This window comes from Nannobrachium achirus (assembly GCF_963921795.1).
Source record: "Nannobrachium achirus genome assembly, chromosome: 14".
Classification (NCBI taxonomy): domain Eukaryota; kingdom Metazoa; phylum Chordata; class Actinopteri; order Myctophiformes; family Myctophidae; genus Nannobrachium; species Nannobrachium achirus.
In genome coordinates, this window is record NC_137821.1 from 21,841,394 (window position 1) to 21,868,339 (window position 26,946).

General features: G+C 45.4%; 1 protein-coding gene across 1 annotated transcript in view; it reads right to left on the bottom strand.

The window, feature by feature from the left end:
* Positions 1 to 26,946, bottom strand: part of nhsl2 (NHS-like 2) — a gene marked incomplete at both ends in the record, with an annotated part of 231,149 nt that overhangs the window by 2,013 nt on the left and 202,190 nt on the right. Inside the window, 8 exons of the mRNA XM_080741471.1 lie at positions 859 to 1,012; positions 4,538 to 4,898; positions 5,424 to 5,798; positions 7,248 to 7,637; positions 8,846 to 9,305; positions 10,935 to 11,174; positions 12,067 to 12,862; positions 16,767 to 16,928. Coding sequence (XP_080597597.1) covers positions 859 to 1,012; positions 4,538 to 4,898; positions 5,424 to 5,798; positions 7,248 to 7,637; positions 8,846 to 9,305; positions 10,935 to 11,174; positions 12,067 to 12,862; positions 16,767 to 16,928 — 2,938 coding nt within the window. The remainder of the gene's footprint in view (positions 1 to 858; positions 1,013 to 4,537; positions 4,899 to 5,423; positions 5,799 to 7,247; positions 7,638 to 8,845; positions 9,306 to 10,934; positions 11,175 to 12,066; positions 12,863 to 16,766; positions 16,929 to 26,946) is intronic.

Consider the following 26,946-nt stretch of genomic DNA (forward strand, 5'->3'; position numbering starts at 1 on the left):
CACAATAGCTCTCGCAAATAGCCGTGCGGTGCAGCGCTAGCCACGCTACACGCTAACAACAAGGTTGTGCGCGGCACCGCACGACGGACGAAGTATGCATTGCGCGGCACCGCACGACGGACGAAGTATACATTCACTACTAACTGATACGGCCCCGCCTCCTTCTCAGACTGTTTGAAGAAACACCACGTGACCTACTGTATCATAATGTTAATTTTCGGCCGGTGTCGCCAGTCCTTTAAGTGATTTCACTTAAGTTTCAGTTTCAGCTTTCATGTAGGTGACAGGCAGGGGCCTTCCTCCAGTCATGCTCCAACCATGTGATCAAAGTGCCATGCTGTGAGCTCGTACGTCTGCTTGTTTTTGACTAGCCAACACAAAAACTAAAATGGCATGGATGCTTTCCTGGTTTTAATGGCTTAATGATAATGACACAAAGCTTTTCATTCATTCTAATCAATGTGTTCATATGTTTGTATTCAGTCCAGTAGGGGGTCAGAGTTTGACCGAGGTGTTTCTCGTTCTAACAACAACAACATGCAGTCAGACAGCAAGCGAGCTAGAGAAGCAGACTCTTTCTTTTCTTCTCGTTCACCTTGGCTATCCTTTTCCCCTCTTTCTCACATCCTTTCTGCTCTTTGTTCGCTTCTATTTCAAGCATCCGGCAAGGTATACAACCTGAACACTTGTTGCTTGGAAACTAGCTTCCACGAGATTCACTCTGTGCGTGTGTGTGTGTGTGTGTGTGTGTGTGTGTGTGCGTGCGTGCGTGCGTGCGTGCGTGCGTGTGCGTGTGCGTGTGCGTGTGTGTGTGTGTGTGTGTGTGTGTGTGCGTGTGCATGTGTGTGCGGTTCACACCTGTGTATAATAGTGAACAGGTCTTCGGTGGTGTGCGTGGTGGGAGTGTGGGCCAGCAAGTCGTCGTCCGTTTCCTCAGCGATGTGGAGCGGTGTCTTCTCATTGGGCGCCGTGTTGTTCTCCTCCGCCGCGTCTTCTTCAGCACAGCCAATAGCTGCTCAAGACATTAAAGGCAGGAAGTGGGCTCAAACAAGTTGCATTTCTTTTCTTTTCTTTTCTTGATTGATCGAAAAATATACAAATATTATGTGACTACTTGAAAAGGTAAGGAAAAACGAAAGATTGCTGGCAGTGTTAGTGCTTTGGTTAAATATTCTTGGCAGTGATTGAGTTAAGTAAATACACACTTTTACAGTACATTTCCCGCGGCACGAGTGTCGTGGCAAACACTCGCAACTAAAAGAGCTAAGAGTAAACATTGTTTAGAGAGGTTGTCAAAAAAGTTACACAGGACTTTCTTTTTCTAAGTAAGTTCTAGATGTCAGCTTTAACTAACAGCCTGCTGTGCTTGGGAGCTTTCATCTGATCCAGTTTGAGAAGCATCAGCCTTGTTAAACTTGCGAGACCCTGAGAAATGAAACGCAGAGACCATGGAGGGAATCCATTCAGCCTTCACGGCTCTCACTGTGTGTTCCTTTCACAGAAATATCCAAATAAAAGAAAGATGACATAAGAGCATTTTTCAGTTTTTCTGTCAAAGAAACTGGGTTTCGGACAAATATCAAGGAAATACTTTTTTTCAATTTGTTTTTTCCTACTTGGAGCCTGCATTTTATCCCATCACTACGCCGCAGTGTCAGATAAGTTGTAAAAACCTCATCGACCACTTGAATCCTAAGCGTCCCTAATCTGGGGGTGAGCGTTCGACGAAAATAGCCTCACTAGCCTAGTAGCCTCACTGCAATCTCACAAACAGAATGCCCGGCTTTGGCTGATGCCTGGTTTTTAAGATAGTCAAATTGCATTGCACTCAATACCCTCATCATACCAGACTAAATACTTCTCCAAAGTGGAGTGACACCCACAGCCACCACACTAGAGGGAGCGACAACAACGATCTGGTACCCATCTATAGAACAAACATTGGAAAATTCTCATTCCACTACTCTGCCACCAAAGTTTGGAATGCCCTGAGACCATCTTTTAAAAAATGTGAATTCCTTCAAAACAGGCCTAAAAATCCATCTATCAGGAGACCACAAGTGGAGGTAAACTCAATTCTCCCATAGAAAGGGGGTGTCATTCACTGTAGTAATTTTTTCCCTTTTCTCCTTTGTACACAGTGTTTTTTATGGATGATATTATGATGATACTTTTTTTAAATTCAAAGCGCTTTACTGAGATTGTGCATTACATTCACACACGCATTCGTACACCGATGGCGGAGGAAACCATGCAAGGCTGCATATATCGGGAGAAATTAGGGGTTCAGCGTCTTGTTCAAGGACACTAACTCTGTTTTAGTGGGTTAAATGCTACTACTACGACTATGCAGGGTCCAATACAAACACTATATATGTAAACAGTAAGTAAATACAAATCAACAACAGTATGTCCTGGAATCTTCTACAGTTAAACAAAGACAAAACTGAAGTAATTATGTTTCCAGCCAAGAAAGAATGAATGATGATTTAAAGCTCATTGCTCACCGTCCAACTGTAATAATGTTAAAAAAAAAGAAAAAAAGAAGAACTCAACCAAATTCAAAAATCTTGGTGTAGTCATTGACACAAAATGACAGTCGGCTAACTATCACCTTAAGTAAGGTCTTATATCTGAACAGGATTTAGAAAAGCTTGTCCATCCATGCAATCTTCAGTAGACTCGACTACTGTAATGGTGTCGTTACTACATGTCTCCCTAAAGTCCAATATTACCAGGAAATCATATCACTCCAGATCTTTACACTGGCTCCCTGTGTGTCAAACGACTACTGTATTTCAAACCACTACTGTCGGTTTATAAAGCATTGAATGGTTTAGGGCGAAAATACATTTCTTGTGCCACATCACAAACCTTTCAGACTTCTCTGGTATGTCTGGGACAGGCCTGCTCTCTGTCCCCAGAATCTGTACTAAACGTGGGGAAAGCAGTGTTCAGTTTTATGCTCCAGCTCCACATACTATCAGGAACAAACTCTCAGAAAACGGAGGCTCTGCTACAACTCTCAGTTCTGTTAAAAAGCTACTACTGTACTTTTCTGTTGGCTGACTGCCTTTTACTGAGGTTTCTTTTTTAAAACCCATTTAGGCCTAGAATTATTGAATGCTTTAACCAGTGAGAAATAGCAGATATACAAGCTCATAGCGCGGCTGCGAGCTTGTACCGGTAGATCTGCTATTTTTGAAAAAGTCGTGAAAATGTGTGCAAATCTTTGAATATATGTATTTTCAAAGCAAACGTTTGTAACTAAAACTTTGCCTCTGGGGGGTCCCTGGGACTAAATATTTTGAGATGGGGTCCGTGGCCAAATACATATAATTTTGGGGGTCCTTCACATGAAAAGGTTTGAGAACCACTGACATAGTAGTCTCTCAAGAACAGACTAACTGAGCTCCAGTTAAGTGAAAAGGACCTTTTCTTTGACGATGGTTGGCCAGATTGCTGACATAGAAACATAGGTTTTTAAAAAAAAACCTTAGAATTCAAAAGACACTAATAGAATCGGGTCAAAATTAAAATTTTCAAGATTTTTCAAAAATAGCAGATCTACAAGCTCGCAGCGGGTGAGCTTGTATATCTGCTATTTTTCAATAGTTAAAGCATAAAATAATGATACACAATATAGTGTACCCGTTCTGAATGGGTTAATAATTTCTTCTCATTCTCTTATCTTTCTGCTTTATTTCAACGCTGGAGGACAATGGATCCGCGTTCACAACGTCACGTCCACCGTCCGTCAGTACCCGGCCCGACTAATGATACTTCGAGATACTTCTAAAGAGACGACTAGAGAAGAGACGACGCCTGAGAGCCAAGTCAAAGAATCCTAATCACAGCCCTAAAGCCGAAAGCTGTCACCCTCCAGAGGCAACCGCTTGGCTTCAAATTGTAATGCTCTATGTCCTAATGCTAAGCACTTAGAATTGCCTTGTTGTCGAAAGGCGCTATACAAATAAACTTGTCTTGCCTTATAAGTTATTTGATTAAAGTGATGAATCATTCGATTAAACTAATGAAATTACATCTGCTCTCAAGCTCTCTGCTGCTATTTATTTTACATTTGTATTCATTTTCTCACAAGGCACTGGACCCTCCAACTCCAATTATGTCAGGAACCAGACTTGCAGTGGTTCCCAAACCTTTCAGACGTTTGCCCGGGACCTAAACTAGTGAAAATAGCAGATCTACACACAACGTGTGATCACCTATTTTCACTACTTCTATTATATTTTTTTTCTAATTTATGGAATTCCTTAGATTTTTCTTTCATTTATTAATTCAATTCATAATAAATATTATATAGTTTTTTATTCATGAAAATCTTTTAGCTTTTTGCTTTTTGAAAATGTTTTGACAAGATGCAGGAAACCAAAAAATAACGGGCCCATGAAAATGTGTCTGCGACCCACAAATGGGTCCTGACCCATTGGGAAACAGTGAACCAGGGGACAGTGGAGGCTGTGGAGCCCGGATTCAAACCAACAACTCGTGACACACACACAACGGTGCATCGTACCTGCTCCGTTCCCGCTCTCGGCCACCTTCCCGTCCGAGATCTCCGTGAGCGAGGAGTCCTGCAGGGACGACTGGAGCGACGAGTCCTTGGAACTGTCCTCGTCCATCCCCAGGTGGTTGTCCTCTCCCTCCGGGGCGGCGGGTTGATCGTCGGCGGGGGGATCGGCGGCAGGGGGATCGGCGGCGGGGATCTCCTCTGGAATCTCCGGCGAGAACGCCGCGACCGGAGAGCGGAGAGCCATGGGACTGTCGGCCTGCAGTGCCGGCCTGTCCACACCGCCGTTGGACGCCGAGGGTGAGGACGCGTGGACGGAGGACGGCAGCAGGAGAACACTGGGCTTCTTGGGGACGGGAGGAGGGACCTGGAGAGAGAGAGAGAGAGAGAGAGAATGAAAGAAAGAAAAGGAAAATGGTATGGTCATTAACCCCATATGGTCAGACGGAGTCCCTCAGGGCTCTATGCTAGTGGCCTTTCTGTTTTCTGTTTTCTGTTATTGTGGGGAAAGATTTCGCTGAAAATAGCCGATCCACAAGCTCACAATGATCAGCTATTTTCCAGCGAACTTTTCCCACAATACAGTTGCGAGGGTTTAAGTGGTTTTAAGTTGTTAATAACTAGATATTTCTTGCATTATGTTCATATTTCCATGCTGATTTCAGGCCGTGAATGACAGAGAAGTATTTGAAGATTCAGAATCTCCTTAAAGTGCGCAGCCAATATATCTGTTGCGTAGGAATTCATTTGTGGAATTCATTATATTTACAGCCTCAAATAACACATTTCTTTAAGGACGATGACTGGCTGTGCAACGATGCAAAACAACATGGTGCGCGCCGTGCACAGTTGAATTGCAGCAAAACAATTTAAAAAAGAACGAAAAACTCACCTTGGGTTTCTTCTTGTCCGACAGCTCCGCCAGACAGGAAATGGTCATCCTGGAGGGGAGGGTCTTGCTCTTGTCCTGCAGATCCGGGGCCTCCTGGCTGCTGCAGGGGGAGGGGAGTGAGCCGCCGTCCGCCGGCCCAAGATGGAGCTCCGTCTCTGGGTCGAACTCGGGCTCCATGGCCGGGTCCTCCAGCAGGGGCTGGGGGTCCGGCAGAGGGGGCAGGTCGAAGAAGGACTGAGAGGCGGGGAGGAAGGGGAAGTCGTAGGGGATCTGTGGGGCGCCGCCGCCGACGGGGGAAGCGGCGTCCTGCACGGACACGGACGGGCTGGAGGGGGACTGCGGCGGAGGCTTCTTGGCCTTGGGCTTCCTCATGACCTTGTAGAATGAATGAATGAATGAATTTATTATATGACTGTTTCTCAAACTTTCAAATTTCAAGGTCTTCCCTTAACTCTGACAGTATACAACAGGGTTCATTTGGTTCCATTTGTACACTGTCAGAGTTACAGACTTATATGGGTCAATCTAGACCCCCCTAAAGGAACCCGCAGAGTCCCTGGAATCCACTTTGAGAACCACTGTATTAAATGATGTTATTTAGGTGTCATGTCACCTCATGGCCCATCCCTCATGGAATTATATGACACCTTTTCAAACAAAGTTACAATATTTGTAAAGTACATTTCTTTTTTATATACACTGGTTACCGGATTGCTGATCATACACATATACAAACATAGATACAGGAAAAGAAAAATGCTAAACAAAATAAGGTACATATCCCCTACTGGCTGTACAAGGCTTTTTTCCCAGGCTTTCTCTAAGTAGTTTGCCAGTTTAACCACTTGAACCCCGCTATCCCTTTTCTGGAGGGAAGGTTCACCAAAAATAGCTGATCTACAAGCTCACAACCCGTCACGTTGTGACGCGTTGTGAGCTTGTAGTAGGGCTTTCACAACTAGTATTTTTTACAGATCGACTATTTGAAGCCACTGGTAGTCGACTAGTCGATTGTCGTTAACCTATTATGTAATAATAAAGACGCTCTGTGGCACAGCTTTTTGGAGAAGCCAAGTTGCCATGACAACGGATACTCACAAACCCACATGTGCACGTTACCGCAACATACTGTAAACAACAAAAAAACAGCACAATTGCCACATCCATTTTGGCTGCTACAATTATAAGAAATGGAAACTGGACTCACCAAAATGGCTGTATCTGCTGTTAAACAAAGTACACAATAATCCATTTGCATGGTCAGGTCAATTGTCAATAACACAAGGTAGCTTGGCTAGCGCTACACAAATACTCCACCGTCTTTAATTACTTCTAATCAAACTAACATCGGGCCGTCTGTTGGGAACTGCAGGGCTGTGTGTCCTCACTTGCTGCTTTGTTCGCACTAACATTATACCGTTACATATACAACTATTCTGTTGTCCCAGACCAGTAGTCAACGAATGCTGCCTGTGTGCAGTGACACGGTACGTCTTTGGGTGAACTTTGCGTGAGCTCTGAGAGGGGAGATGCTGCCTGCTGGCTAGATGAAGTGTGTAGATGACAGGATAATAATATTCCGTTTACAAGCTCGACTAGTGGTAATACTAGTCGACTAGTCGACTAGTTGGTGAAAGCCCTAGCTTGTAGATCTGCTATTTTTTGGTGAAGAGAGTTGGCCATAGATGGAAAAAGAACTCATCAAGTACAGGACAAATCAGGTCTGTTTTACTAAGCATAAGTCTAAGTGGTTAAATACATGTTTTTCAAATAACCAGTTGATAAGTCGTGAGTCACTGATATCCAACACATGAACGTAGTTACCTTGTAGATGTTGCCCAGGGGCACGGGCCGGTCCACGGGCGAGCCCGGCGGGGACTCGGCGGCGAGGGGGGCGGCGGAGGAGGAGGGGGGCGAGGGGGACTTGAGGAGGAGGTTGAGCGGGCGCTTGGGCAGCGGCGGCTTGACGGCCACGGGGGGCCTGGGCTTCGGGGCGGTGGGGGGCGGCGCGGCGGGCAAGCAGACGGCCGAGTCCTCGGCCGAGTCACCTCCCCCACGGCCGAGCTTCTCCTCCTCCTCGATGGTGTCCGAGGCGCCGTCGGGGCAGTCGTCCAGGTCGCCCCGCGACACCGAGCGCAGGCGCACCGTCTTCAGCTCGTTCTGGGTGACCACGACGGGCTGCACCGCCGCCGCCTGCGAGGAGGAGGGGTTGACGACCTGTGGTAGAAATGTATACGACAATGTCAATATATGTGCTATTGTGTATTCGTCAATCTTCCCTATGCTTAACTCATTTACCGCCTCCCCCGAAAGTCCTGATAAAATCCCTATGTTCTTCTCCGCCGGGCCTGATAATCCTGAGACTTTAATATGCTTTAATCGCTATAAAACATTAAAAGTATAATCGCTGTTTATCACCGATCCGGTCTGTTTATCACCCTCGGAGAACTGTTTCCGCTCGCATTTCCGGGTTCTGGTTTCCGGTTTCCGGTTAGCTTTCATGAAAACAGTAGAAGAAGCTGCTCAGCGATGCATATGTCTTTTTTCAATCAGATTTTTGGAGTGGTGAAAGCACTCCCAATGGACAGGTATGTCCGTGGGTGGCTGGGTGGCTGGGTGGGTGGGTGGCTGGGTGGCTGGCTGGCCGTGTCCGTAGCCTGGCAATACCTTGAGTGGCCACACACAACACACTAGTTAAAGGAGGGGCGCTGTTTTGTGCAGGCCAGGCACACTCAACACACACACACACATACACGCACGCACGCACGCACGCACGCACGCACGCACGCACGTACGCACGCACGCTGCTCAGATTCACCACTCCACTTCGAACCGAGGTTTGATTTTTTTATTTGAAAGCTGGGATCGTGTGTACACACGCCTGGGACATGATCCGTGCGCGCACATCACGCACGTGCCCACGTTAAAAGGTAAGGACGACGCGGCAGTTGATGAGTTCAGTGATGTTTTAATGAGTTAACTCATAGACTGCCCCCTCACGAGTTTCCCGAATTTTCCCGTTGTCTGATGCCGCCACGCCCGAGTTTCCCGAGTTTTGGGCCGTTTTCGCATAGATTTTCTTTTATTTTTTTATATAATTTTGGACTTCCTTCTATCTACTAGGCATGATCGTGATCGCGCTATTGCATGTTTGACCCCCACACCAACCCCATCTTTCAAACATGGCAGCTATGTTTGTTTACATTTGAAGAAAACATAATGGCTGCTATCTCATGAATGCCTGAACGGATTTCCAAGCGGATTTTTCCGTTTGAAATCTGTGAACAGCGTGCACACACGTGGTGCATGATCTATGCATGGGCGTGCATGTGTTAATACATATATTGTATTCATCATATTCACTCTACCTTGTGGAAATTCAATTCTATAGTGAATCAGGTTTCATAGAATCCACCACAGACCTTGCCGGGCTTCGCCGCCGCCGAGGTGTCCGAGTGCCGCCGGCCCGCCTTCTGCTTGGGCCGCAGCGACGACAGGTCCGCCGGCAGGGCGTTCACGGGGATCTCGAAGGAGAGCCGCGACCGCGCCGCCGGGTCCTTGGGCGACGGCAGCGACGACTTCCTCTCGGGGATCTTGGGGCGCATCTTGCAGCCCAGCGTCCCCGCCATCCCCGACACCTGGCTGGGCGGAACGGTGGGCGTGGGGGTCTCCGACTGGCTGGAGTAGCCGCTGGACGGGGACATGAGCCCCGGGGGCCTGAAGGGGGACGAGGCCTTGGTGACGTCCGCCTCCGCGGAGAGCAGAGAGGGGGAGGCGGCTCTGGAGGTGGAGGGAGAGTCCAGCAGGGACTCGGAGCTGCCTCGGACCTTCAGGCACTCGATCACCGTGGTGCCCGTGGCCGTGCTGGAGCCTGACAGAGACCTGCAGGAGAGGAGAGGAGAGGAGAGGAGAGGAGAGGAGAGGAGAGGAGAGGAGAGGAGAGGAGAGGAGAGGAGAGGAGAGGAGAGGAGTTAACCCATATAGAGCGGGTACACATTATTGAGTATCATAATTTTATGCTTTAACTATTGAAAAATAGCAGATATACAAGCTCACAGTCACAGGGTGCCGCGCTGCGAGCTTGTAGATCTGCTATTTTTTAAAAATCGTGAAAAATCTGAAAATTAGAATTTTGACCCGATTCTATGAGTGTCGTTTGAATCCTTCTAAGGTTTTTTGAAAAACCCTATGTTTCTATGTCAGCAATCTGGCTAGCCATCGTCAAAGAAAAGGTCCTTTTCACTTCAACTGGAGCTCAGTTAGTCTGTTCTTGAGAGACTACTATGTCAGTGGTTCTCAAACCTTTTCATGTGAAGGACCCCCAAAATTATATTTATTTGGCCCAGACCCCTATCTCAAAATATCTGGTTCCAGGGACCACCCCCAGAAGCAAAATTTGAGTAACAAACGTTCCCTTTGAAAATACATATATTCAAAGATTTGCACACATTTTCACGACTTTTTCAAAAATAGCAGATCTACAAGCTTGTATATCTGATATTTTTCACTGGTTAAAGCACTCAATAATTCTAGGCCTAAAGTTAATATCAGAGATTGAGAAATATCTGAGCAAAGTTGGCCAGTGAGGCTCTCAGTTTTTTTCTCAATTTTAATTGTTGTGTGTTCCTTTCCTTCTCCCTTGAGAAGAGTTGAGAGCTCGCACAAACAAAATAATGTCACCCACTCTTTTACACTTGCAATCGTTTGATATGATAATACAGTATATTTGATTTTGATTCTGATTCCATTACATTTACAACCATCCTGTTGGTGGAGTGTGCAGCATTTGAGCAGCCCGTTACTGTAATTGACCGTCTATCTCTCTCAGATACGACACAGAGCAACATTATAGGCTAATGGTAATATTAGATCCTAGTACAACTAAAGTTTACATCACAACATCATCCTTCAAGTGTGTCCACAACCAAATCTTTACTGGACTGACGACCAATTTGTTGACGGACACCCCCAAGAGTCCTTGAGTGGGTTCCAGAGCGTCCGCAACAAAGTGAGGATCGTTAACCCTATTTTACACATTGGATATTTGAAAATAGCCTATCTAAAAATATTTTTGACAAATTTGAAATAATTGTGAAATTCTTTAACAACACAAATCTTCTCTTCTCTGGCACAACACCTTTTCTGATGGGGCTCCACGGTCAAATACATATCAATGTGGGGGTCCTTGACATGAAAATGTTTGAGAACCACTGCAGTAGATAGATAGAGACAGACAGACAGACAGACAGACAGACCAGCAGATACTATATCGTCGTTGTTGGACGGAAACCTCGTATCTCCAAGTTTCAAATGTGTACGTTCTTTCGCAAAGTAAAGCCCTGCTTCATCATACAAGGCTGTCGCACAAAAGTATTGAAAACAGCAGATCTACAAGCACACAACTAGTTTAAATCATTTTAAAAATGGTAAATGCAAAACGAACGGTTTTGTACATACAAGGTTTCCACCCGACAACGACGATATATGCTACAGTAGTAGTCAGCGCCCTACCTGTAAGGGTCGTTCTTCCACTCCCCCAGCTGCCAGTGAGCAGGGAAGGTGATCTCTGCCTCCCCGTCTCTGTCGGGACCCTGGACCTCCAGGCTGGGGGGTCCCTCGCTGCCGCTGTGGCCCTGCTCGCCTTCACCCAGGCTGGGCTTGGGCAAGCAGGCCGAGCTGGGCAGCAGGAAGTCGGGCTGGAAGTCCGGGAAGTGGTCCCTGGGTATGTGGAGGCTCTTGGGCCGCCCGTCCCTGTGAAAAAACATTGACGTGTAAAAAGCTCTTAGTTGGAATGGTGTAATGCTGTGTTTCAACCCTTTGTGGTTCAAGTCTGAACTGTACAATTTACAATTTAGGCATTTAGCGGACGCTCTTAATCCAGAGCGATTTACAATAAGCAAGGACAGCACGAGGTAAATAAACCAAATGCATAGAAACAGTGATCTAGAATCATAAGTAAATCGAGAACCTATCATCAGTCTAACAGCAGAAGAACCCAGAAAAAACTAACTATAATCTGTACATTGAAATTGGTAAGTGCTATGGCAAGTGCTAAGGGCTAAGGTGGAGTCCCTCAAAACATATACTGTATACTTCTTTGAGTAATCGATATAAAACAGTTATTTGGGGGGTAAACTATCCCTTTAATGGGTGAAAAGTTTAGAAAAAGTTGAATCGTTCAGGGTTCCCATTAATTTCCAAAACTTCCAGAATATTTAACCCAATTTCCAGGACTATATAACAATAATTCAGCTCAATAACAGGTCGCTTACTCCTATGCACAATTCCCAAAGACAGGTAGTGTATGCCAGTGGTTCTCAACCTTTTCAGGCCGTGACCCCCGAAATAATCATATTTGAACTGGGGACCCCGGCATCCTGATGAGCACTAAGAGTAGAGGAATTTTGTATAACACGGTTTTATTGTGAAAATAGTCGATCTACATGCTCACAACGCCTCGCAGCAACTTAACAAAATCAATAACCAAAGACAATGCATAGCTATTTTTTCCAGGACCTTCCAGGACCCTTGATCAATTCCAGTACTGGAAAAATATTTTTCTAATTTCAAAATATTTCCAGGAATTTCATGACCGTGGGAACCCTGATCGTTTAGAAGAAGAGGTTTGCGTGTGGTTCAGTACCTCCATCCGTGGTGAACGTGACCCTCGGCGTCCCCCAGGTTCTTCATCAGGGAGACGCTGCGCACCGGGGGCGGGGGCTTGCGCTTGGACTTCTTCAGCGAGATGGAGCGCGAGCGCACGCGGTGGAGGCGCCCGCCGCCGTCGCCGCTGCAGTCCGACACCGTCGTCACCGAGACCGTGTCGGCGTTGCTGGCGCTGTCCTCGGAGCTCCCGCTGGGGTAGAGCAGGGCGTAGCTCTCCCCCGAGCCCAGGAAGTGGTGGTGGTGGTGGGGGTACTGCTGGTGGAGGTGGTGGGGCTCCGCGGTGGCCACGGCGTTCCCGTTACCGGCGGAGGAAGGCGTACCGTTGCTGCCGTCCTCGCCGAAGAACCCCGGCGAGTCGTTGGGCGTGGACAGCGAGCGCTCGCGGAACTTGAAGGCCTGCGCCGCCGCGATGGAGCGCGCCGAGCGCTCCCTCCCCCGCCCGCCGTCTCCCCCTCTGCCTCCGTCCGAGGCCGCCACCCCCTCCGTCTCGCTCCGCCTCGCCACGATGGCGAACGTGCAGGAGCCGGCCGAGCTGGAGCCCGACGACTGTCCTCCCCCGCCGACGCCCACGATGCTGTGCTGCTTGGGCGGCACGGCGGGCGGCGCCTTGCTGACGCTGTAGCTGTAGGCCTCGTTCCAGCCGCCCGGGGAGAAGGTGGAGCCCTTGGGGCCGTTCCAGGACGGCGGCGGCGTGTTGGAGCACAGCAGCCCCGAGTGGTCCATGGTGGCGGCGTCTCCCGTCGGCTCCGGGTGCTGCCGCTCCGAGCTGGGAGCTGTACGGGAGAGAGAGGGAGAGAGACGGGGGGAAGGAGTTGATGTCAGGCAGAAACCTCTTGTCTCCATATCCTAACTTTTTATGTTTATTTTATAAAAGAAAGATCCCTTTTGGGGGGCTTTTTGTGCCTCTTTTCACACAGTAGGTGTAGTAGAGATGGACAGGAAACAGGGAGAGAGATGGGGAGAGACGCTGCAAATATTGCTGGGAACGGGGGGCCAGCAGTCAATTTTTCTTTTTTTTTACGCCATACTTGATCATACAGCATCACACAAAAGCATCAAAATTGGCAGATCCACAAGCTCGAAACGCGGCGCAAAGCGATGTGTGCTTCAAGCTTGCCGATCTGCAAATTTTGCTAGTTTTTGAAACAGTTTTGGACATAGTGTTTCACCCGACAGAGACAATGCGTTTTATGACACGTTCTCAAAACCCTTTTCATGTCGTTTCAGATATTGTGTCTGAAATGTGTGTGTGGCTGAGAAGGAGGGCAGTGTGGAACAGTGAGGATGCAAGAAGCAGAGGTGGGCGAAGCTGAAGGAGTTAAAATACCCCAACTATTCAACTATTCAACTATTCAACTGTTCAAAGTAATGGGGAGTGTGGAAGAGGAGAGCACAGGCAGGGTGGAACGGATGGAGAAACGGAGTCAGGAGTGATTTGTACACATTTTCACAACTTTTCAAAAATAGCAGATCTACAAGCTCGCAGCGCGGCACTGTGAGCTTGTATATCTGCTATTTTTCAACAGCTAAAGTATAAAATAACGAAGGCCCCTCCACCTTGGGCCCTAGTAACTCAGTCCCACATCCCCCCCTTGTGACGTCCCTGCTGAAGATGGAGTTGCCAGGCAAGAGAAGAGGAGGAGGGCCAAATAGGAGGTTTATGGATGCGGTGAGAGAGAGACTTGCAGGTGGCTGGAGGAGGATGCAGAGAACAGGAGCAGATGGAAACAGATGGCGACCCCGATGGGAAGTAGCCAAAGGAATTATAAGAAGAAGAAGGGTCCATTTGGACCGCTGGTTGGTCCTCTGTCCTGTCTTCGAGGGCCAGTGGTTTGTTTATAGAGCGATACAGGGATGATTTTTGTAGGCCAACCAATGGAATTTTGGCATTGGCTTTTGGATTAAAAACAAAATAAGCCCCTGTAGCAAACAATGGCTTATGACATCAACATGTTGTGTTCAAAAATATAATCTCCACAAATTGACACACTTCTTACAATTGTTTAAGCGCACATGCAATTGTAAGCAAAAAAACAACAACAACACAAAACAGCTTCAAAATTCACGGGAGAGATGCAGTATTAACAGCTTTAAAGCAGCACTTTAAGGAACTCTCCTCTTCTACATGTACTGGGTTCAAATCAATGAATGATTCAGGTTCAGATTAACCTAATAGAGCCTGCATGCTTAATCAGGGGATAAATTGAATCTTGACCATCCGCTCAAAATGTATGTCAGATCCTGCATCTAAGTGAGACCTGACCTTTAACGCGATCTAAATGTCTCAATAGAAGAACAGGGAGAGTTCATATTGTATTAACATACTCTACCACAGTGGTTCTCAACCTGTGGGTTGGGACCCCCAAAATAATCATATTTTAACTGGGGACCCCTCCCACCCTGACGAGCAATAAGAGTTGAGGCATTACATTTTGTATAACACGGTTCTGTTGTGAAAATTGTTCACGTTGCGAGGCGTTGCGAGGCGTTGTGAGCATGTAGATCGGCTATTTTCACAATTGGCTAATGTTTAATTTGTCATTTTAAAGTCCTTAAATTGTCACTTTAGAAACGTGCATATACCTATATACACTTAAACTTCAGGGTTTCCTGCAGCACTTTACAGGCCAGGCGCCCCGCCCGGCCTGAAAACCCCCCCGCCCCCCCAAGGGTATTAAAAAAAAAAAAAAAAAAAAAAAAGTTTTTTTTTTTTTTTTTTCAAAAAATTTTTTTTTTCTCAAAAAAACTTTTTGGACCTCCAACAATGTACTAGGCATGATCGCGAAATTGCATGTTTAACCCCCATACCAACCCTATCTTTCAAACATGGCAGCCATGTTTGTTTACATTTGAAGAAAACATAAGGGCTGGTATCTCCTGAATGCAGGAAATACTCAAGTAAAGTGCAAATACCTGAAAATCTCCTTTGTACAGTATAAGTACAGTACTTAAGTAAATCTACTTAGTTACTTTACACCAATGTTTCTTTTTTTTTACTGTGCTGTAGACTTCTATTTATATGGCACGAGTGCTGGTTGATTAACCTGGGGGAAAAAAACAAGTTACACTGTCCTGTGAAAAACGTAGTTATTCAATGTTGAATAAATGTGAGTTTTTTATAGGGCAAAAATAAGAATTAATATAAAAAATTAAGTGAATTAATTACTCGAATTAATTAATTAATTATCAAAAAATTTCGGCGCACACGCTTTGCGCGTGCGCCATGACATCCCCCCCTGGTCAAGACTTTTTCCTGCAGGAAACCCTTTATGTTGATTTGTTTACTGTTGAGTGAGAAAACAATGTTCCACATTAAGTTAATCATCTGGGAACCCCCCAAAATTATTTGGGGACCCCCCCCTGCTCTACCATACAGATTGGCCAACATTACATTTATTTTATTCATTAAAAGAAGTTACATAATGCCGCGTTATGCCCAATTTGAAGATAACAGTCAGATACATTAGCTCCACACTGCGTCATGACATGAAACATTTTAGGAGGACAGGGACTAGACTAGTGAAGTCAGGGTTAATGTGGTCAATGGGGAATCATTAAAACAGACATTAAAGTGTCTATAAGACTTAATGTTAACCACACACATAATTTTCTGCATTAATGAAGAACACATTGAAATCTGGCACAGGAACCTATTGCTGATAGCCAAAATAGACCAAACACACTCAATGAATTCATATGCACGCACGCCCGCTCAAGTACACCCACACACACGCATTACTATACTTTTTTCGGATGGCAATTTGTATTTACAAGATGTTACAGATCTACAAGATCTACAAGCTCACAATGTGTCGCGATGCGAAGCATTGTGAGCTTGTAGATCTGCTATTTTCATAATTTTTGTATAATTATTTTACATATGAAATCTTGTGCAAAGGGACATTCTGCATAATGAGCACTTTCCATTGTTGGTGCTACATTATGATACCAAAACTTTTATACTTTTACTCAAGTGAATTTTGAATTCCGGATTTTTACTTGTAACAAGAGTATTTCTAAATTGCTGTATTGATACTTTTACTGACCTTGAACTTTTTAAAGATGCATTTTACTATGCTCACGTCACATGCATAGTAATACACGCAGTAGTACACACACACACACACGCTCACGCACTTCACACGCACTTCACACGCACGCACGCACGCACGCACGCACGCACGCACGCACACACGCACACACACACACACACACACACACACACACACACACACACACACACACACACGCTCACACACACACACACACACACACACACACACACACACACACACACACACACACACACACACACACACACACACACAGGTTTGCAATTACTACTTTGTGGGGACATTACACATAGTCTACTATATTTGTGGGGACATTCCATTCATTTTTAACCCTAACCCTAACCCTAACCCTAACCCTAACCCTTAACCCTTAACCTAACCCCTAAACACCTTGTGGGGACCTATTCATTTGTCCCCACAAGGTTTTTTCCTCCGATTGTACTATCTTTGTGGGGACATGAGGTCCCCACAAAGTAGTAATTCCCTGTCTGTCCACACACACACACACACACACACACACACACACACACACACACACACACACACACACACACACACACACACACACACACACACACACACACACACACACACGGCGGCCCACCTGTGTCGAGGTCGGAGTGGGTCTTCCTCAGGGGGAGGTGCTGGTGGGGGGTGTGAGACACCAGCTCCAGGGAGTGGGGCTGCGAGGGACACGACTCCCCCAGGGAGGAGGAGCACTGGAGCAGGTCCACGCCCAGGAACCTGCCGCCTCCTCCTTCACCACCTGCAGGGGAGGAGAGCAGGAGAGGGAGGGAGCAAGGAAGGTTAGGCAGGAACAGACAACTCCCGGAAGTTGGCACACCATGGGACGCCGCCATGACACTTTTGGGTGGCGGAAGTGACGAAGTGCTCATAGACGCTAATGTTATTTTGGGTGGCACTTCCGCCACCCAAAGTGTCATGGCGGATGGCCATGGAGCCTAAAATGACGTTGGTGACTGTTCTTGCTGAGACCTTCTTTGGGAAGGAGGGGGAAGTGGAACACACTCTTTTGTCATAATCGTCATAATCGTGAATGTTGAAAAAAATTCCGAAATAGTGGAAATAGCAGATCTACAAGCTCACAACGCGTCGCATCGCGACGCGTTGTGAGCTTGTAGATCGGCTGTTTCCACTATCAAAGTTATTTTTTAAGTAGTAAGTTGTCAAATATGTCATTAATTTCTTTGTATGTTTAGGTTATGTGTGATATCTACCATGTACAACTTCAAAGCCTAAAAGCCAAACAGAAATGTAATTATCAACGACAAAAACACAATTAAATCGTTAATCGCCAATTATTTGAGTGACAATTAATCATCATGTAAAATGTCATATCGTGACAGCCCTAGTCCATGTCCTAACGTTTTGTGTTTTTTCGTAAATTAGCGCCCTACTTGATCATACTGCAGCGTTGCACAAAAGCATCAAAAGTAGCAGATCTGTGGCCCAGACCGCTGGCGTAAATCTTTACAAAAAAAGAATAGAAAAAAGTAGCAAATCCGCAAGCTCAAAGCTTGTCGATCTGCAACTTTTGCTTTTTTTTAATATATAGTTTTGGACATATGAGGTTTCTCCCAGACGATATTATAGTTGTTGTCGGGCAGAAATCTTGTATCTCCATATTTGAACTCGTTATGTTCATCATACAAGAATGTCGCAGGAGTACTAATGTTCAAAAACACAAGACATGATGTTAAGTTTAACCGCGGTTTACCAGAGTCCCTCAGGGTTCAATGCTATAGTGTCTTTTCTGTTTTCCGTTATTTTAGGGAAAGCTTTCGCAGAAAATATTTAAAACTATTTTCTGCGAACTGCCTTCCCCACAATGAGGATGCCGGGGGTTTAAGTGGTTAAGTGCTCACAGTGACTGTCTCCAGAACACTTTAATCTCCAAGAAACGGAGACCAGTCAGTCCAGTTTGATATGTGTGGAACACGTGCCAACAGCTGAACAGTATTGACAACTACAAGAACATACATAAACTGTCACGTGGCTGCCGTGGCAGAGACAAAAAACATGAGCAGCCCAAGTGTATAAAAACAGTGGTTCTCATAGTGGGGTTCGGGGACACCCCGGGGTCCTTAAAGTGGTTCCAGGGGGTCCCCAGCTAAATTTGCGTTTTTTCTTCTTTTTTTTTTTACACACATCTTCTCTTATGGGGGTCCCTGGCACAAAATCGTTTCAGAGGGTCGTCCATGGCCAAAATGCATATCAATTGGGGGTCCTCGACTTGGAAAAGTAGACCTGCTTCTATGCATATGTCGTAGAGTATAGGTCTTCCTTAAACAAAGCATGATGATAAGTCACCTGGAGAGACCGGCTCTTTCGGTCACGACACGCCCAGACTTGTCATTATTAGGAGGCCTTGTTGACACTGTAGTGTCGCTGCTGCCGGTGCGTTTAAAGGCTTTAAACTTTAAAGAATGAATTCAGGCCATCTCTAATAACAGATACTGTGGGTGTGCTGCATCACTTAGAAAGTCTGCCTGAAACACTATCACTCCATTATGCCTCTCAGGAGTCACTTTTAAAAATACTATTCATAACTAGAAAGATGCAATTGGAAATTGCGAGTGTGGTTGCCATGACGCGAATTTTGCAAATTAATTTCGTCTTACCATTTGAATTTTCCCCGTTCAAGTCAATGGGGAAAATGTACTCACTATTAAACGAATGGCCATATATGGAGATTTCTGTGTCAGTCCTTGTCCCTTTTATGCCCATATATGGAGATATCTGATGTCATCAATATTAAGCCCATATCTTGGAAAGCCTTCATTTATATTCCATAAAAACAACACATCTAAAAAGAACTAATAAACAAAACATTTAAAGACACCTGGGAGCAAACGACCTAGGCTATAAATGTAAAAAAAACTTTAAAATAAACAACGTTTTGTTAAAAATGAAAGCCTTTATCTGTGACAGCCGTGGTCGGAGGCATTATGTTTCAGGGTTGTCCGTCCGTCTGTCTGTATGTACAGTAAGTCCATCCATCTGTCTGTCCAGGTCAGCCTTGTGAACACAGTGTCAAATTAATGACTTGAGGGCCTTTTCATGACATTTGTGCACAAGCGTCCATTCAGAGCCAAGGACGAACTGACCTCACAAAACCTGTCAGCGCGTTCTCTCACCCGTGACGGCAAAACAGGGCACGTGCTAGGAGAGGTTGACATGAAGCCACTTCATTCAAATGGTGTCTGAAAAAGTTGTTGTCGGGTGAAAACCTTGTATGTCTATGATTTAAACAAGTGAAAATAGCCAATCTACAAGCAGATGGAGATACAAGGTTTCTGCCCGACAGTGACGATGTGTGCGTGTATGTGTGCTACAGAAACGGCAACAACACATGTACTGTAAATAAATGCAGCTGTAGATTGATGTGACTCGACCTGGACTCTTAAGTCCTTGAGGGGGTCCCAGGTGGTCCCCAGCTAAATGATGGGGAGTTGGAAACCAAATGGACCCTATTAGATCTACAATCTCAAGAGTTGATTATTGTTATTAACATCTGCATTACTTAAGAAATCTACACAATTAGAGAATGTAGAAGGATTGTTATTTTGATCAACGCCGGCCTGTTATCTCTCCTATTGTACAACACCAATATCAAAATATTCTACGTTTTGGGTCTGAGAGGCTAAATCTCATCAAATATTGGTCCGCGACTCAAAAAAGCAGAATAAAAATGGACTTTGATATGGAAAAGGTTGAAAACCATTTCTCTAAAGGATGACTCTTGCCCCGTGTTTTATTGTTTAGTCTCCTGAATGAATTCATTCATAAATCAAACAAACGGCGTTGCGGCTGTCACAATCATATCCCACTTCAGCATAAACCATGAAAGTGTAAAATAGGGCCGTTGTCCTCTCAGTGGAGAAATGATAAACGCTTTTCTTTCTGTGGCTGTGATTTATTGGGTGTTTTTTTTTGTATCCCCTATCGGTGGCGATATCTGCTCTCGCCGCCCGTCTAAGGATTGGCCTGTCGGTCCTGCTGACATTGTGTCAGGTTTGATTTACTTGTGTGTCTGTCCGGTTGGAGCAGCTCACTTCCTGACTGTCCGTCTGCTCTCACCCTGCACTCAGGATCGCACTTCCTCTGCCTGTTAATCTGTGACTGTCTGTCACTCTGGTCTCTGTCAGCGCAGCTGACTGTCTAAAGGCTATGCAGCCAAACAAACTACAACTCCTTTTGGGCTTTGGGCAGGCCAGTAAAAACAAGAACAGAGTCATTTCAGAGGAGGTTAGGAGGTACAGTGCAACTTCTATAATCCTACAAACACAAGCAGATGACAGTTTATTACCAGAGTGAAGTATGAAACGGTTTCGTCTGACTGAAATGTGTTCGGTTGGGGAAAGCCCTGCCCAACCCTAAATAAACAACAATATTCAGCTTCATTCGTAGTGTGTAGCATGGCTTTGCAACCAGATTTCAGTCACCGACTACTTGTCTAATCTTCCTGTAATGTAATCTAAGCCACTGCTCTCTTTCTCTCAAACGGCGGTCCATGTAGTAGGGAGGTGGGGTGGTCCTTGAGGATTGTTCAAAACATGCTAGCGGTGGGTGGCTGGGTGCACACGCTGCCGCCTCACAGCTAGAAGGTCCTGGGTTCGATTCCCACTGGGGACACTGTGGACGTGTTCTCTCCATCAGTGCCCATACCCTAGGTGGGGTTGGAGAAAGGGCCTTTCCGTGTGGAGTTTGCATGTTCTCCCCGTGTCCCCTAGGGTAGGTAGTACCCTGACTACCCTCACAAAAAACATGCAGTAATCCTGGTCTCTATACTGCCTCACCCTGGCCAGCCGGGGCGCCTGATGGAGGGGAAAGGAACTGGTTGGAATAACGTGTTCCTTCCATGCGTTGCGTCCTACCGGGAAATCTCCCCCTGTCAGGTGAAAAGAAGCGGCTGGGACTCATGCATAGAAGGAAGCATGAGGTCAGTCCGTTGCTCTCCCCAGGTTGACAGAGGGAGTGTAGCGCCCAGGAAAATTAGATAATTGACACGGGTGAAAAAATGGGTTACAAAGATCGTGGGATAAAATAAAAAATAAACATGCCAGCGGTCCAGGCTAGAGATCCCCAAAAAACATGTTGAAGTCCTGTTCCAAGCAGACCACATAACAACAGCCTATTAGTGTGGCTTTCCCCGCAGCCATTCCACATTCCCGTCTCCGCCGATGTCCCCGCGTCGCCTCCGAGCACATGAATAATAATCACACGCAACGCATGCATTATACAGCGCTACATTACAAAACGCTTTGACTGAACTGTCGGGAAAGGCGCCCGCCGACTCCGCTTCATCACATTTCTCCCTGCAGATTCCTACGAGAACATTAAAGACAAGAAGAAAGAAAGCCGTTCCTCTCTCTAGACAAGGCTGTACAAATGAATCTACTTGGGAGAGGACGTTTTGAAGTTTTCGTGACGGAGCACCATGCTTACAAATCTGTCCGTGAACAAAAATGTTTAGTTTCAGGCTAGTTTGTTTTGCAGCGCACAACAGGTGTTTCTTTGTAGGTTGAACATCATATTTAGCAAACAACAACGAGGTTCATTGTCAGGACTGAGTACTGCGAAACCTGGAATGTGTGTCAACTGCCAAATGAGTATTTCCTTTTGCTAATTAGGGAAGAATATAGAATTTGTTACGCCTGTAAAGGACCCTAGTGAAGTAGCCTGTGTTGACCGTCTGAGAGTGTGTATTATTTTGTGTCTGTTGGGTGGAAACCTCATATGTGCAAAACTGTTACCATTCAAAAACAGCAAAAGTAGCAGACCTACAAGCTCAAAACGCATCGTTTGTGGTGCACACAAGCTCAAAGAGCTTGTGGATCTGCTAGTTTTGATGCTGTAATACAGGGGTCTTCAACGTTTTCAAGGACCCCTTAGTTGAGAGAGAGATAAAGCAGGGACCCCCACAACCTTATCATAGATTCCATATAGTTTCATCATTTGACAGCACAATCATCAGTGTATTTTGGATTCATGTCAATTTGTGTTTTCAGATATTTAACCACTTGAACCGTCAATACTTAATAAACTTGACCTTTCACTCTGTACTTAGTCTGCTCTTTTCCCCCTCTACACCAAACCTCTTTGCTAAAAATAGCTGATATACAAGCTCACAGCGCGAGGCGTTGTGAGCTTGTAGATCTGCTATTTTTGGCTAAAGTTCTCAGAATATGGATACTAGGGTTCAAGTGGTTAACTCATTTAGTGCCCATGAAATTAACGGATTATAAAGTCCACGATGCCAGTCTCAGGTTGGCATCACCCCCGTTATCTTATTTTGAAGGCCAGAAGTCCACAGCGCAAACACTTCCGGTCTGACGTCATCGCGTCCTGCGCCGGAACCAATCCTTGTCCACGTGGAGTTGTGTAATGGCGGACCGGAGCTTTTATACATGTGTAACATAAGCGAGCATCTGCCTCCATCTTCGCTTCTAAAGTGTAGTTTTGAGATAATGGACATTAAAGATGAGATCGGCCGTCCACCTCAATGTTATGGATGGGACTATTTTGTGCTCGTGGAGCCGTGATGATGCGAAATCAGCGACGGATTTCGTCTCCGGACCTCCGGCCATTGTACTCGGTAATGTATCCGCCGTTACAGTAATATATTACTTTTCACGAGTATACTCAAGATTGGCACTCCGGGTACTCGAGTACTTTTCACGAGTCTTCGCGGGATTGGCACTTTTAATATAAAAATCACACCCGTGTGAACTGAACGGTGGTTCTCCCCCCCCCCCCCCCCCCCCGTGTGTGTGTGTGTGTGTGTGTGTGTGTGTGTGTGTGTGTGTGTGTGTGTGTGTGGCCTGGACAACAGCGCCCCTCCCTTAACATGTGTGGACAGAAAAGGTACTACACAGGCTTGAGGCTACATACAGACCCACATACAAACCCACATACAAACAAACTAACAAACAAACATACCTACACACACGGCCACGCTATGGAGACGGTGTGACCACCGCTCAAAAAGGAGAAAAAAAAACTTTCTCTCACTCAAAGATTTGGAGGACCCCCTGTAGTAACTCTGGGGACCCCGGAACCCCAGTTTAAGACCCCTGCTGTAGTATGATCAAGTGGTAATTTACGAAAAGAAACACAAAAAGTTTGAATATGGAGATTTCATTCATTCAGTCAAGCATGTCTGTCTGTCTGTCTATCTGTCTGTCTGTCTGTCTACTTCACTGCAGACAGTTCACTGCGTTTCTGTCTATCTGCCCTTACTGACTTTTTAATTCAATGCCTGTGAGTGCTTTGTTCACACACTATTTCCCTATGCACATAAATAAATCAGTGGCTAGCCTATCTGGAGTCCTTCACTGGAGGCAGAGCGGCCTATTAAAACTGTGAGCCCCAGCCTCCCTGCCTGCTGTCTGTCCGTGTGTCTGCGCGTCTGTACGTCTGTCTGGCCCCCAAATAATTGTCAAAACACGAATATAACATTAACATGAGTGAGTTTTCATCATGATATCGGAACTAAATGGTTCCAGGGGGTCCCCAGCGGAATGTGGCATCCCAATCAGATATACAAGATCCAAAAGATCTACAACGCGCCACTTCGTGCTGAAAGTATTGGAAGATTTTGAATCATTTTGAAAAACATCTTTACACAAATCTTCTCTTCTTGGGGTGCGAGGGTTAAGGATGTCCGCGCCCAAACACAAATCAATTTGGGGGCCCTTGTCACGAAAAGGTTTGGGCAACAAATCATCGTTGTCGGGTGAAAACCTTGTATGTCCAAAACCATTCCTTTTTGTATTTATCATCAATCTACAAGCACACAGCGCCTCGTGGTGCGAGGCGTTGTGTGCTTGTAGATCTGATATTTTCACTAGTCTTGAGGGACAGTCTTGTATGATGAAGCAGGGCTTTACTTTACGAAAAAACATAGACATTTGAAACTTGGAGATACAACGCTTTTTCTGCCCGACAGTGACAATATACTTCCTATCTTTCTGTCCACCCCCCCTCCTCTGTGTGCGTCTGCTTGTTATGCTGTGCTAGGCATGCAGACAGTGCTTTGCGTCCTTGCTTTGCCCCTGCGTTTCCATTAATAAAACACGTATCCGTCAACATTGGCTGTGTTCGCACTCGACATGGAGTGGATGACTCACTCACTGTAATGGTGCCATTCAGTCCCATCCATTCAGCATCAATCCCAGCCATTTCAAAAGATATCGTCGTCGTCGGGTGAAAACCTTGTATGTCCAAAACCGTTCGGTTTGCATTTATCATTTTAAAAATGATTTAAACGAGTGAAAACAGCCGATCTACAAGCACACCGAGGCGTTGTGTGCTTGTAGATCTGCTGTTTTCACTACTTTTGTGCAACGCCCTTGTATGATGAAGCAGGGCTTTACTTTGCAAAAGAACGTACGAATTTGAAACTTGGAGATACGAGGTTTCTACCCGACAACGACGATATGCTATAACTGGTATGCTATATCTGGTACTGTATGCATGGGGCCCCTGCATCTCATCAGGGTTTTTTATCTTAGTTTTCAATGTTTCGTTAATTACATTATTTTGACTTCATATTATTTTCAACTTCAGAGTTTAGTTTTGATGAATTATTAAAGTGTGTTTGTTTTAGAGTTTATTTGATCTAAAATACCATATTTTTTTTTTGTAATATGGCGTAGTTGTGTCAAGGGAGAGCTTAAAGCTATTTTATTTTAATCAAATTTAACCCATTAAAAACCGGGAAAGTTATTTTAGATTTCAGATATAGCAACATGTTGACGCTTTTTAGATTTTAGAACACTGGTTTAGAACAGTACTTCTCAAAAATAGCAGATATACAAGCTCACAGCTCGTCACTTTGGGGGGTCCGCGGAACTACTGATTTAGAAGGTGTTTGTTGAATCGGCCTCAGGTCATACAGAAATGCCTTGATATTCAAAATAAAATGTACTTTGGAAGATAGATTTCATATCCACCCAAAATGCTAGCCTCAAAACCACTTAAACCCTTTAAATGTTTTTTTTTCCGGAGGTCTTTCTGTTGCGACACATTGTGAGCTTGTACAGGAGATATGCTATTCTCTGCGAAGGTTTTTCCCCATGAAGACAGATGCTGAGGTTTAAATGAAGCTTTCAACCCTTGTGTTGTCTTCGGGTAAAAAATAACCCGCCAGATGACTTTTCCTAAAGTGACCCAAACATTAGAAATGGGCGAAACATTGCCATTATGCATCGTTCCCTGAAAGCTGTAGACAAAAATAGCAGGTCTATGAGCTTGTTGATAAGCTTGGCTATTTTCACAACTGTAAACCGTTTTTTTAAATAATAATAAAAAAAAGCTAATGACTTTGGACATACAAGGTTTTCACCTGGTTTTCGCCACAAATAGTGTGTTGCAGACAGTAGACAAAGGGTCTTCAACAGGGGGTCCGGGACCCCTAGGGGGTCCTCAGAGTCACTATAGGGGGTCCTCCAAATCTTTTTGTGATAGAAACCTTTTTCCTCCTTTTTCATATTACCCACTTGAACCCTAGTGTCCATATTCTGAGAACTTTAGCCAATTAGCCGATCTACAAGCTCACAATGCCTCGCGCTGCGTTGTGCTTGTAGATCGGCTAGTTTGGAAAAGAGGTGTCGAGGGGGAAAAGAGCAGACTAAGTACATAGTGAAAGGTCAACTTTATTAAGTATTGACGGTTCAAGTGGTAAATATTTGAAAACACAATTGACATGAATCCAAAATACACTGATGATTGTGCTGTCAAACGATGAGACTACAGTATATGGAATCTCTGAAAAGGTTGTGGGGGTCCCTGCTTCATGTCTCTCTCAACTAAAGCCCCTATCAGAGTCGGTACCGCGGTGAAGAGCTATCCGCAGTGTAGTCTTTTTGAGTCATAAAACTACAACGTTACGTCATTCCTCGCGGTGAAGAGCTTTCCACCGTGAGTCCCGACACATCTCTCTGTTTTTACTTTCAGACAGATAGGCTCTTCACCCCGTTCACTGATTGGTCGATCTAGACCAGTCAGTCATGGTGAATAGGACTTCACTGTGACTGACTATGATGGCCTTCACTTATTTTCTGACTTGAGGTGGGAAAGCTTTCCACCTAAAATTTGCGGTGGATAGCTCTTCACCTTGGACTATGATAGAGGCTTAAGGGGTCCTTGGCCTGAAAACGTTGAAGAACCCTGCAGTAGACGGTTCACTGATTGAAACAATTAGTCCCCTCTCTCTCTCTCTCTCTCTCTCTCTCTCTCTCTCTCTGTCACCCTGGTCTATCCGTCTGTCCCAGGAGGATTTCACGTGGCTCTGGTTCAACAATGGGTCCCAGAAAGGATTTGTCCCCGGTGATGTGGAGACCCTGTTTAAACTCACATTCCAGGGAGAGCAAAGAATCACGTTCAAGCCACCGCCCGGGATTAGACCAACCCAAGGTTGGAGCTCCATTGATATTCACACGCTGTGTGTGGAATCTGTTCTTTCTGTCTGTGTAATCTCCCTCTACTATTGCTTCACGGGACACGTTCACAGAGTGGGCACCTGTCTGTCTGTCTGTCTGTCTGTCTGTCTGTCTGTCTGTCTGTCTGTCTGTCTGTCTGTCTGTGGGTCTCTGAGTTTGTGTGCTATCTTCACCATAAGCCCTATATACGTCGTCCGTCGCATGACAATAGTGAAAATAGCAATAGTTCACAATACATTGCGAGTTTGTAGATCAGAGCAGAGACGTCTAGAAGAGGTGTGTGTGTGTACAGGTATGTGCGTTTGTGTGTCTATCTCA